At 40.5% G+C, this 12,289-nt stretch overlaps 1 protein-coding gene across 1 annotated transcript in view; it reads left to right on the plus strand.

Moving 5' to 3' along the window:
• LOC140361187 (protein Aster-B-like) overlaps positions 1 to 12,289 on the plus strand; it is a 76,616-nt gene that overhangs the window by 45,470 nt on the left and 18,857 nt on the right. The window contains exons 5-11 of the mRNA XM_072446906.1: positions 4,819 to 4,903; positions 6,727 to 6,830; positions 6,909 to 7,004; positions 8,745 to 8,825; positions 8,897 to 9,012; positions 9,945 to 10,137; positions 10,993 to 11,176. Coding sequence (XP_072303007.1) covers positions 4,819 to 4,903; positions 6,727 to 6,830; positions 6,909 to 7,004; positions 8,745 to 8,825; positions 8,897 to 9,012; positions 9,945 to 10,137; positions 10,993 to 11,176 — 859 coding nt within the window. The remainder of the gene's footprint in view (positions 1 to 4,818; positions 4,904 to 6,726; positions 6,831 to 6,908; positions 7,005 to 8,744; positions 8,826 to 8,896; positions 9,013 to 9,944; positions 10,138 to 10,992; positions 11,177 to 12,289) is intronic.

Consider the following 12,289-nt stretch of genomic DNA (forward strand, 5'->3'; position numbering starts at 1 on the left):
GCTGGTGCCAGAGTCAGGACTAAACATGGACCGGCCTCCTGCTGGTGCCAGAGTCAGGACTAAACATGGACCGGCCTCCTGCTGGTGCCAGAGTCAGGACTAAACATGGGCCGTCCTCCTGCTGGTGCCAGAGTCAGGACTAAACATGGACCGTCCTCCTGCTGGTGCCAGAGTCAGGACTAAACATGGACCGGCCTCCTGCTGGTGCCAGAGTCAGGACTAAACATGGACCGGCCTCCTGCTGGTGCCAGAGTCAGGACTAAACATGGACCGTCCTCCTGCTGGTGCCAGAGTCAGGACTAAGCATGGACCGGCCTCCTGCTGGTGCCAGAGTCAGGACTAAACATGGACCGGCCTCCTGCTGGTGCCAGAGTCAAGACTAAACATGGACCGGCATCCTGCTGGTGCCAGAGTCAGGACTAAACATGGACCGTCCTCCTGCTGGTGCCAGAGTCAGGACTAAGCATGGACCGGCCTCCTGCTGGTGCCAGAGTCAGGACTAAGCATGGACCGGCCTCCTGCTGGTGCCAGAGTCAAGACTAAACATGGGGAATCTGCGTTTCAGTTTTATGCAGCTAAAATCTGGAACAGTCTTCCTGAAGATGTGAGACAGGTTTTGTTTAGCTGTGCATGAGTGAAAGTATTTTCTTTGAACTCTTCTCTTTTATGTCTTAAACTGTTTAGTGATTTCTGTCATGTCTTTGTGATTTGAATGCATGTTTTCTTGTTGTGTGAAGCACTTTGAATTGCCTTGTGTACAAATTGTGCTCTCCAAATATAATTACCTCGCCTTTCTTTATATCGCATTTTACTATATTCTAAAATAAGGCCTATTTTTATAGTGTAACATGTACATTCTATTAGCAGCCCAGTAGTTAATGGTAGTAGTGCTTAGGATGGCAGTAGTTGTGGCTTGTCAGAAGTGAATAAAAAAAGGGCAGAAACATGGCTTTATCCGCAGTTTTGGATCTTTTCAAGGTAATTCTTAATAGTTTTAATATACTCAATATTCTACTTTCCATTTCACCAAAAAAGCAATTGCAATATCACCCATTTATATATATATATATATATATATATATATATATATATATATATATATATATATATATATATATATATATATATATATATATATATGACCAACTCACCTTAAATTGCAGTCAGTTGTCTACAAACAACAGGGTTTTTGTGATTGTGGTATCGAGCCAAAAATCGAGTTAGAAAGTTGTAGTAGTCGTAGTAGAAAGTAATAGTAGCATTTGTTTGTATTACATATGTATAACTATATTACATTCACTTGTCTATTGTCTGATCAAAACATACAAAAAGACATGGCATTTCAAGAGCATTCCCGACACCGTTCTCATAATCGGACAGAAACTCCTGGAAGTGGTTGGTTTCCCCCTGCTTCCTGTTATGTGGGGGTTACTCCTGGTCAAACTGTAGCCTTCATTCCAAGAACAACTCAAGTTCTATGCTCAGAAACTAAACTCAGCTAAAACTACTCTTAAAAAACCCATAAAAAGAACGTGGATGGGTCGGCAGTACCTTGAAACACGTGCCGTCCAGGATACACTTTTAAGCAAACGTTGGAAAAACATTGTCAATGCACCGCAACAGCTTTCCAAGTGAACTCTAGTGAACCCGGGCTCTGCAAAGGACCTCCCTCTTCTTGCTCAAAAACACACAGAGGCCCCGCCCACTCACTCCTATCCACCACAACATGATTCCCAACACTGTCAACGAAGGAGGAGGAATCTTCTGAATTGTATGACCAGGAGCACAACTTCTTGGGAAATGTTTTGCGTGGACGTATCGGAGGAGATTCTTCTTTGAGCATTTTTTTGACGACCCGGACAAGCATTTGCAAAAAAAACTTAAGCTATAACAAAGTTTTTGGGGACCTTTGCAATTGTTAAGAGAATGTTACAGTTCTTGTGCCTTTGAATCTTGCTTTGCCTCTACATTTGAGCAAGGAACATGGATATGATCTGGTTTTACGACTTTTTGAAATGCTCTTTTTACATTTTTTAATCATCCAAATAAAAATCCCATTTAATAAGTCAACTTTTAGCCATGCAAGTTAATTTTTAACTTTTTTTTACTTTTTCCCAGTTACGATAATTGTACTGGCTTTCTGGAAATAAATGAATGTGAGAAGAGGAACATTTCTTGAAAGATCAAGTCGACCTGAATCCAATCATGGGACCAGAGAGTTCTATGGATTCTGACAGTGAACTGAGCTGGGACTTGGACTTGGAGCGCGGGGAGAAAAAGGAAATGCTGCAGAAGGAATGGAGAGCCGAGCAAGTACCAGCTGTAAGTCACTGGATACGTTTGGTGCTAATGTTTGCCTGGGGAAAGCTAAACTTAAGCCAACCCTGTACCTTGTTGTGTTGTTGAAGCTAAAGCTCTAATAGTTTTGGTGAGGGGGCATTTGTGGACCCTGAGGCATGTCCTGGTTGTAAATCTGTCACAGTCCCTGGGTGTTTGTTGGTCTTAAACATGCAACACTTAAAAGGATGCCATAAAAGACTTGTCAGAATATTGCTATAGGGTTTGCAAATGGTCTTCTTGGCAATTTATTGTGCAAAATTAGCTTATAATTTAGCTTATCAAATATATTGTCCATAATGAGGCTGCGACAAAGTATTTTAGTAGTTGACTAGTCTGTGATTATGTGTTCAATAAGTCAAATTATTGTTTGTATGGAACATCGAGACATTTAAAATACATTTTAAACCAAATCAAGGTTGAAATATGGGGACTAAAATGCTTTTACCATAGATAGGGATTATTATTATTTTGATATTTTTTTATTTGACATTTTATAGCAATAAAAGGTATTTGTGTTTGTCTTTTAGAGTCTGTATAGTCCAGATAACTATTATGATTATCAAAAAATTACTACAATTATTTCTAGAGTTGATAGTGGCCAAAAAGTAGATAAAAAATAGGGCGATAAATGTATAGAATAGTGTGATCTTTCAGAATTAGTGTCCAATTTAAAGATGTGCTGCGTTCATTTTCCAGTGGAAGATCTGCTGGAAAGTCTAAACAGATTGATTTAGCACTTATATCATTTGTTGTGTTAATATTTCCCGTACATATCTTGAAAACATACATTCTTACTGTGAGCGGCTCCACAGATTAGTAACTTAGGCACTTCACAGGAAACGTACAGAAACATGATTTGATTGTTGTTATAGAGAGAATCTAAAAAATATGTAAAATCCTCAACGCCACTCATCATGAAATAGTTATACTTGATGAATGTAATATATAGAACATGTTTTAATATTGCAATTGTTGTTCTTTTGAGTATATTGATAAAGAGCTACGGTAGCTAAAAATAAAATAAACGTCTAATTGTGTAATTTCAAAACTAAACAAGGGTATAAAAGATATTTCTGCACTTTTCGTGGCATTTGGAAGTGAAAACTAATATATTTGTTACCAATTTAATTCATTCCACAACAAAAAAGAATTATAAATGGGATGGTACATGCAGTAAATCACATGAGCATTGCCGCGTCATTGAAATCCATCTCTTTGTTTACTCAGAACTGACTCATAAAGTGGTTTGACCAGTGCTGACAGTTATTTCTAGATTTGGCAGAGGGAATTACCACGGTATTATATCCCGAAGCATCCGTGTTAAAGAAAGTGTTGTTATTTTCATTTGTGTTGCCTTTGCACTCATTTGCTTTATTTATTATTAGTCTATTTGCCTGGATCTTTTTACAATCTAAACTCTAGATTGGGATATTCAACGAAATGTTTCTGAGGGCCAGATTTTTATCCACTAGTTACAATACAGATGAGAGTAGTGACAAAAATGATGCTGTCAATCAAACAGAAATGTGTAAAAATGTCTTTAAACTGTTTAATAATCAGACAAATAGGACATGTCAAATTAATTTGATATATCTTGAAAAACAACATTTATGGTAACATCTACATTTTTATATATTGCCCTCCTCTAACTGATGATATAACAAATACTTCTATATTAGAATTTTGTGAACATTTTAAGACAAAAGACTATCAATTGCGGCTGAACCTGGAATATTTATCGTAATTCCACGCCTGCTCTAGAGACACAATACTGTCAAATTGTTCAGAACTTGACAATCGTGTTTTTAGTTCAGAAAAATAGATCTAAATGTAAACACTGCCCATCGTGGGAGCCTCCATGTTTGTTTTTCTTGTATTTTTCATTTATTTTGGTCAATTCTCGAGCTGACTTTAAATGCCCTCTGGTGGTTATCTACCAGAACACAACTTTGACGTAAGAAATGGTTGGAAGTATAAATGAAGCTACAGGAACCACGCTTCTTACGCTCCGAGCTGTGTAAGAAAACGGCACATACATGAGCCTTTACTCTACAACCTGGTTCGACTGCCTGTGTAAACTGTGCTACAAGTGCGTGTTCCTCGGCTATTGACCTTATTCCGCCACGCCCACTTTTGGCTTTTTTTTTTTTTTTCCCCCGGATTGGCACTTCCGGTGTGATGGCACTTCCGGTCGAGCAGGAACATTTTTGGCTGGAGAGCGAGGGAAAAGTCTCGCCGATAAAATATACAAAAAAGTAGATTGATTTGTGTAAAATATCAACAAGTCAACACTGCACCGATTCACTGAAAACGCCTTTTTAGTCTGTAAAGAACGTATTGTTTCTGGAGGTCGACAGCCCTATGTTCACTAATATTGAGAAGGATTGCGTGGTATGGCGGTGCCAAAACGGACTTTAGGATTAAGATGGATTCTGATTCTGTATTTGAACTGGTGTTGTTTGTGTGTGTCCTTGGCAGGTCCTGAGTCCCACCTACAAGCAGCGGAACGAAGACTTCCGGAAGCTTTTCAAACAGCTGCCCGACACTGAACGCCTCATTGTGGGTGAGGAGGATATCATATTTAAGACATTAAATATATATCTTAATTTTTCTTCATCTGACATATATTTGAAAACAGTTGTTTGTTTTCCCACAGAGCCAAAACATAAATGTGTTGCATATAAAATAAAGGGAGTGTCTACAGTGCCGCGGCTCCTGAAACTGCTGGGCTATTTGACCGCGCCGGGTTAAGGTTAGGGTTAGGGTTAAGGTTAAGGTTAGGGTTAGGGTTAGGGTTAGGGTTAAGGTTAGGGTTAGGGTTAAGGTTAGGGTTAGAGTTAAGGTTAGGGTTAGGGTTAGGGTTAAGGTTAGGGTTAGGGTTAGGGTTAGGGTTAGGGTTAGGGTTAAGGTTAGGGTTAGGGTTAAGGTTAGGGTTAGGGTTAGGGTTAGGGTTAAGGTTAGGGTTAGGGTTAAGGTTAGGGTTAGAGTTAAGGTTAGGGTTAGGGTTAGGGTTAAGGTTAGGGTTAGGGTTAGGGTTAAGGTTAGGGTTAAGGTTAGGGTTAGAGTTAAGGTTAGGGTTAGGGTTAGGGTTAGGGTTAAGGTTAGGGTTAGGGTTAGGGTTAAGGTTAGGGTTAGGGTTAGGGTTAGGGTTAAGGTTAGGGTTGGGGTTAAGGTTAGGGTTAGGGTTAAAGTTCGGGTTAGGGTTAGCCATGAGGCTATACGGCAGTGCCGCGGCTCCTGAAACTGCGGGGCCATTTGACCGCGCTGCACCCGCCCATGATGGTTGCACATAAAATCCATCCGTCCTCCCGTCGTCGAGCGCAGATCACTCAGTGTCTGATGTTTACGAGCACCAAGCGTAGGAGAGCAGTTTGGCATTGCTCCAGAACTATACAATCTTGAGAACAACGTACGCTCCATGAGTAAAATGAAGGTCTTTTACCATAAGAGGCCGTTACTGCTGCAAGCGACAAGGAAGGGCCTTGAACCCCACTAAACCCGTTTGGTCCTGTTCATTTACCTGAAACATGTGAGAGATTTTGTATTTTGATCAATTTGATACATGTATAAAATAACATTTTCAGATTCATAAGCTTTTTTTTTATATATAATTTTGTGCCCGTAGGCTTTATTGACAGGAAAGTGGTGTGAAAATGGGGATGAGAGAGAAGGGAAGACATGCAGTAAATAGTCAAGAGTCAGGATTCTGCTGCTGTTCTTCTGCGTTGCAACATTGGACTTTTTCCTTGTGGGACAAATAAAGGTTCCTCTCGCTTCCCTTATGGTGTCGTATTACATAGTCGTTAGTTGTCGCCCCACAAAAGTATCAAGATCCCACTTATGTACATAAATATAACAGACTGTTTGTTTGGTACAATTCATGTTATACAAACTGTCATGAGGATGTAAACAGCCACGGGCCAATTTCCAATGACTGTCCTGTATTTACACACACACACACACGCGCACACACACACACACAGACACACACACACACACACATACACAGACACACACACACACACACACACATACACACACAAACACACACACATTGTACACAGACACCAGAGGCAGGGCAGGTGACGTGTCTTGCTCAAGGACACCACAGCAGCATTATATTATACTAAACTAATGTTGAACATGTTATTACTATATTCTGCCTACATTAGGGCTTCAACTGTTATTTTTGTCTATTACATACATTTTAACCATTTTAACTAAATGTTGATATATGATGACTGAATGCCGCTAGATAGAGAAATGTACAAAGAAAGTGAATATAGTTTGTTTTTTGTTCTTTTGACATTTTGATAATAATGTCGCTGTCCTTGGTATACAAAATATTTTCACAAGTGTTGAAACTACATGTTGTTTGTCCCTCAGACTACTCCTGCGCCCTTCAGCGGGACATCCTCCTCCAGGGACGCCTCTACCTCTCCGAAAACTGGATTTGTTTCTATAGCAACATTTTCCGATGGGAAACGTTGGTAAGGGCTCTGGAAAATCCAGCGAGGGCTGCCGTGTTCTCATGGTAAGAAGTTGACATTAGGTGTGTTTGAGTGCAGCTCGTGGTCCAGCTGAAGGACATCTGCACCATGACCAAGGAGAAAACTGCCCGCCTCATTCCCAACGCCATCCAGCTGTGCACCAACAACGAAAAGGTCCGTTAGGTTTGGGAAGAAACAGAAAATGTCTTGTTTCATATTGTTATGTTAGAAGTAGTAGGTTTAGTTTCTTTATTTTAAATCTTTTTTGTATTTCACCCTGGAGAGACAAAGAGACCACGAGAATGGACTGTTTAGCAAGCTTTATTCGTGAGTTATTTGGCGCTCAGACCCCGGCGGAAGACGTTGCAATCATGGGCACTCCATGATCTATTTGTATTAGATGTCTCCCCCCCGGAGCCTGGAGACTGGTGGTGGTAGATGTGAAGAGAAGGTAGAGGATGAGGGGAATGTAGAGGAGGAGCTGGGGAGGCGGTGGGTTGCAGTACGGTTTGAGCGGCCGAGCCATCTGCCTGAGGGCTTAAATGCGACTGCCTGGTGCTGATTGGGAGCGGGGAGGAGTCACTTGAGAACGTTGATTGGGGATGAGGAGCAGGTGTAGGGGCCATGGTACAGACGCCCCCTGACCTTTCACCCTACTTCTTTGGCCGGGAAAAACTGCATAACCTCTTTGGGATAAGCGCAGAAACCTGGGAGAGTCCATGGTGAAGGAGGGATCTGACTCTCACAGACGGACAGGCGGGCGCCCGCTTGAGTGCGATGATGGCGCTGGGGAGAGGGGTCCTTCCATGGTGGCCTTGACGTAGATGGGTGGAGTTAGGTCTTCCAGGCTGAATTCACGCAGGCTTCATTAGTGCAGTTTGGGCAGTAATCTTCAGGTCTGCCCTTCATCTTAAAGTGCCTCTGACAGGTCGGAACTTGAACTCTCGAACTAAAATGCAGAGAAGTTTAATGTATTTTGAATATTGCTAACTTCCTGTTTGTAATTGATGACATCACACAAGGAAAATACACAGCAGCAAATACTGGGCAAAAAACTCATCTAATGTCACGTTTTTTTTTTTAAGTGACAAATAAAAATATATGAGAGCGACTTTATTTTGCTAAATTAATGTTTAAGGGTCAAAAAGTTGTTTCTTTGTGTAAATTATGCATAAACCTTGACTGGAATGAGTGTCCCTAGTGTGATGCCATTTCCTGTCATTTTTCAACAGATTTTTCAACGTTTTCTCCACAAATACCAACTCGATTGGTGTAAAACTATAATGTATATGTACAACAGGTATAAATACACCAAATAAAGTCAACATTAGAAAACCGTAAGAACCTGTCATAGGCACTTTAAACATGAACAGAAGGATGTGTGTCCACTCAGAATCTCAGTGGGAATAACATTCTTCGTGTTCATTTGTACTGTATGTAGTTTGTAGATATATTGGGTACTTGAAGTTTGTCTTGCACCTTCGTCGCAAAAGACAAAAAACATTTTAAAAAATCAGTTCAAGGAAGGATTTTCTCACGCAGTACATAATAAAAAGCTTAATTTTAGACACACACAAACAATATTACAAATGACCTAAAATGTCTATAAAGCTTAGTTTAATCATGACTTAACTATCCCATACTAAAGCATATTAACAATGACAAATGTACTTTTCTTCATAAATAAAGCCATCACAGCACAGGACTCTTTCTAACATGAAAAGCGTTTGCACAGTTTAGAGTTTTTTGTTAAAAATACAACAACAAAAAAAAACGAAAGACACATTCATTCGTTAACTATTGTGCGATTTGTAAAGGACGTTTTGTGCACTATTGAAGAAGAACATAACACGTCAGCAAATCATGCATTTACTGATATTCTAATTAATCGTAAGTTCTTTCCTCTCTTCACAGCACTTTTTCACCTCATTCGGGGCCCGGGACCGAACGTACATGATGATGTTCAGACTGTGGCAGAACGCGCTCATGGAAAAGGTAACGTTTGAAGTAAACTCGCTCACATATGAAGTAGCTCAGTCACATGACCTGCGTTTCTTCTCCTTCAGCCGTTATGTCCGAAGGAGCTGTGGCACTTTGTCCACCAGTGTTACGGGAACGAGCTGGGTCTGAACAGTGATGATGAGGACTATGTTCCTCCAGATGAAGACTTCAACACTATGGGGTGAGTGCGAAATACGACCAGAGCCTTGTCATTGTGTCATTGTTCAACACTCGATCTCCCTGCACTGAATATACTTCTTTATTTAAAGCAATTAGCCGTTCCATCCTTGAGTTTTAGAGTTTCATTCACAAAGAACCCTGACTCATCTCAATCCTCTGAATAAATGTACAAACCAAAGCTTTTCAAATGTACAGTAAATACAGTTGAACAAAAACGACACCCTGAGAAAAAACTGTTCTATACATATGGCACAATTCAAGGGAAAAAACGAGAAGTGAAGAGCCACAAAAACGTCAGTAGTTTATCTCCCTGATTGAACAATGTTGTGTTGTTGCAAAATCAAGCCTAACTCACCGACATTATTCAATTTAAATGATATTTGCACTTAAGGCTCATATTTCTGGGTGAATTGCTCATATCAACTATAGAAAAGGTCTGAGAGATGAACTTATCAAGCATTCAATGCTTTGATTTTCAAGTGTTCAAATTCACAATGAATATGAAAAGATTCACTCACTTGGATTGATGGCTATTGTCCTGCTTTGCTAAATTCACATTGGATTTTACACTCTGAATTGACGCTGGTGAAATGAGGGCTTGAAAATCTGTGCATTGAATATTTAAAAAAAAAAAAAAATTAGATTGGATTTTTAAAAACTTTTTTTTTTAACACAATGAAAATTCACTGCAAAACGCAGCGACTGAAATTCAAATTAGAAAAAAAAAATCTAACTTGTTTTTTCAGGGTTACAAAATTCAAAGTGAGAAATTAACCAGCGTTTAAAAATGAGAAATCTGATGAAACAAATGATCTTCCTTCGCCATCTCCATTTACGCCTCTCCCTGAACCACAGATGGGAGTAGCCCAGTGCAGGAGCGTGCCACAAACCTGTAACCTTGACCTACAGCTGCTGTCCGTCTCCCTGGTGCAGGTACTGCGAGGAGCTGCCCGTGGAGGAGAGCCCGGAGCAGAACCAGGAGAGCAGCCAGACTCCGGCCAAAAGCGCCGCCGACAACAACAAGAACGCCGAGAACAAGGCCGACGTGAGCCCCAGCGTGCAGCATAAAGGCCTCTGCACCAGCGCGCCGCCAGAGCTGCCCAGCAACGAGTCGCCACTGCCTCCTGTAAGCAAGACACCCACGCCTGCTTTTATCTACTGCCACGGTTCCAGAAATGTAAACAGGACATTTTTTAAGTTTGACATTGTTTAAGTCTTTACACAGTCTTTACTTCACTAAACAGATAGTTTCAATAGTAAGGATGCATATTAAAGGAGATTTGGTTTAGGCAGACGCAACTTTTTACCTTGTTACAACAGTGTTTCTCATCATTTGTTTGCTCAAAGTTGTGTTATAGTTGATTCCTGCATGTTCGAGTTAATCTTGTATTATCCTGCAACTGAGGCCCGAGTGCTCAGAAAGTTCAGTTTTTCACCTACCCCCTATCCTTAGTTGCGATTATTTGACGAATTAAGACCCCGAGTGCCAAAAATTTAAAAACATTTACATTTGCTTGTTATGGTGAAGTGTCACTAGGAGGAGGCGGGGCTTATCAGTTCTGCAGTTTTGAACAGGAAGTCAATTGTCCTGTTTCTATTACCAAGTCGTTTTAGGTCAGTTTTGCAGTTTACAATGAACAAAATGTAAAATTGTGTTTTTTTTCACTTGACATTAAAGTTTTTTAAGATCTTTTTGTTACTCATTTACTCGTTGTGCAGCCTTGCCAATTTCCATGACTAAAAAGGTCGCCTAAAAGTCTAGCCTAAAAGTCCTTCAGTCATTGCTTTACGTTCATATTTGGCCGTACATGGCAGACAGAGTCATCATTTTTGTATATTGTTTAAACTGGATCCTTGACCAAGAAGAAAAACAAAACAGACTGGAGCAAAATGACAAATCTGTGCATCACCAAACTTCTTAATAACAGAGTATAATAATAAGAGAGAATAACAGTTTTTCCATTTCTTTCTTTCATTGCAGCAATTAGAGGCTCCTCCAGTGGACGATGTCTCCAGCGCTGTCCCAGAGGCTGAGCCCTTGACCCTCTCTGTCCCCGATATCCGCATTCACCAGCGGAGCCTGACTCCCCCGCTTTCTCTGGACCTCAACGACAACGAGGATCTGCCCACCGAGCTCAGTGACTCCTCCGAGACACACGACGAAGGTTAGATATAGGGCTGGGAGATAAATCTAATTGATTTGATTCATTCGGGTCTTTAATAATAATCAACGATGTGAAAATGGAGGTCACCTTTGCTGTGTCCAGCCGTGCACACCGAGCGCCCAACTTTAGCGTCTTTTCACACCTTTCTCTCTCGCAATATTAAAAAGAAATCCTGTGAGGTCTGGCTCACTTTGGCTCCGCAAACTTCTATTGAGCGAAATGATTGGACAAGAGAGAATGCCGACTCAGGTGAAAATGAAATGGCAAAAAGCAGATCTAAACAGAAAATTATTTCTCACCAAACGCTGCCGTGACAAACTATCAAACCACCATTTCCAGTGACATAAACCTATTTGTAGAACCAACAGACTTAGTAAAATAAAGCAAGCACATGTTAGCATCAATGGTTTCCTTTTTACCAATGCACAACACTCGTGCCGAGATAACAATATAATATTTAGAGTGCATAATGCATCCATTATCCAAACCCAACGCATTACATGACGAGACGTTAATGTGGTGCAGAAAAGTGAAATAAATGCAGAGAAAGCTGAATATAAACCAGAAGTTGTTTCAGGTTTACTCACAGCTTGGGCTGGGCCCCTTTATTCAGTTCCAAATAAGAACCTAGCGAAAAGGTTGTGTAAGTAGTATTAGATAAATAAGTAGTATTAAGATCAGAAGAAAAAACTTCCGGTTCCTTGGCTTTAGATCCGGGTTTATGAGTGAACACAACACAAACAACAAACTGCAGAAAGAGTACGGAGAGTGCACATGACTGTGCCCTGCACAAACAGCACATTTTAAATGTTGTCCTCCAGTTTAAACAAAGAGCTGTGTATCAACTGTAACTAGAAGAGTGGAAGAAACAACGGAATATACTATATATACTACAGAGCCTTGTGTCAAAAGTCTGCATTCTGTGCTATGTTAAAGGCTAAATGTGAATTAAAAGCAGGCACTGTGCCTTTGACCCACGTGCCGTATGTGAAGAAAACAAAAGTGAAACTGCGTAAATCAGTTGTGTGGCTCTCGTTCACTTGTTTGTGCTGCGGTTTTGAGTTACAACTGGACAGACGTCACTCAAATATGTGTTCAAATATGATTGAACAC

The sequence above is a fragment of the Eucyclogobius newberryi genome, unplaced genomic scaffold (assembly GCF_026437365.1).
Source record: "Eucyclogobius newberryi isolate DKJ021-1_F unplaced genomic scaffold, fEucNew1.0.hap1 SCAF_15, whole genome shotgun sequence".
Classification (NCBI taxonomy): Eukaryota; Metazoa; Chordata; class Actinopteri; order Gobiiformes; family Gobiidae; genus Eucyclogobius; species Eucyclogobius newberryi.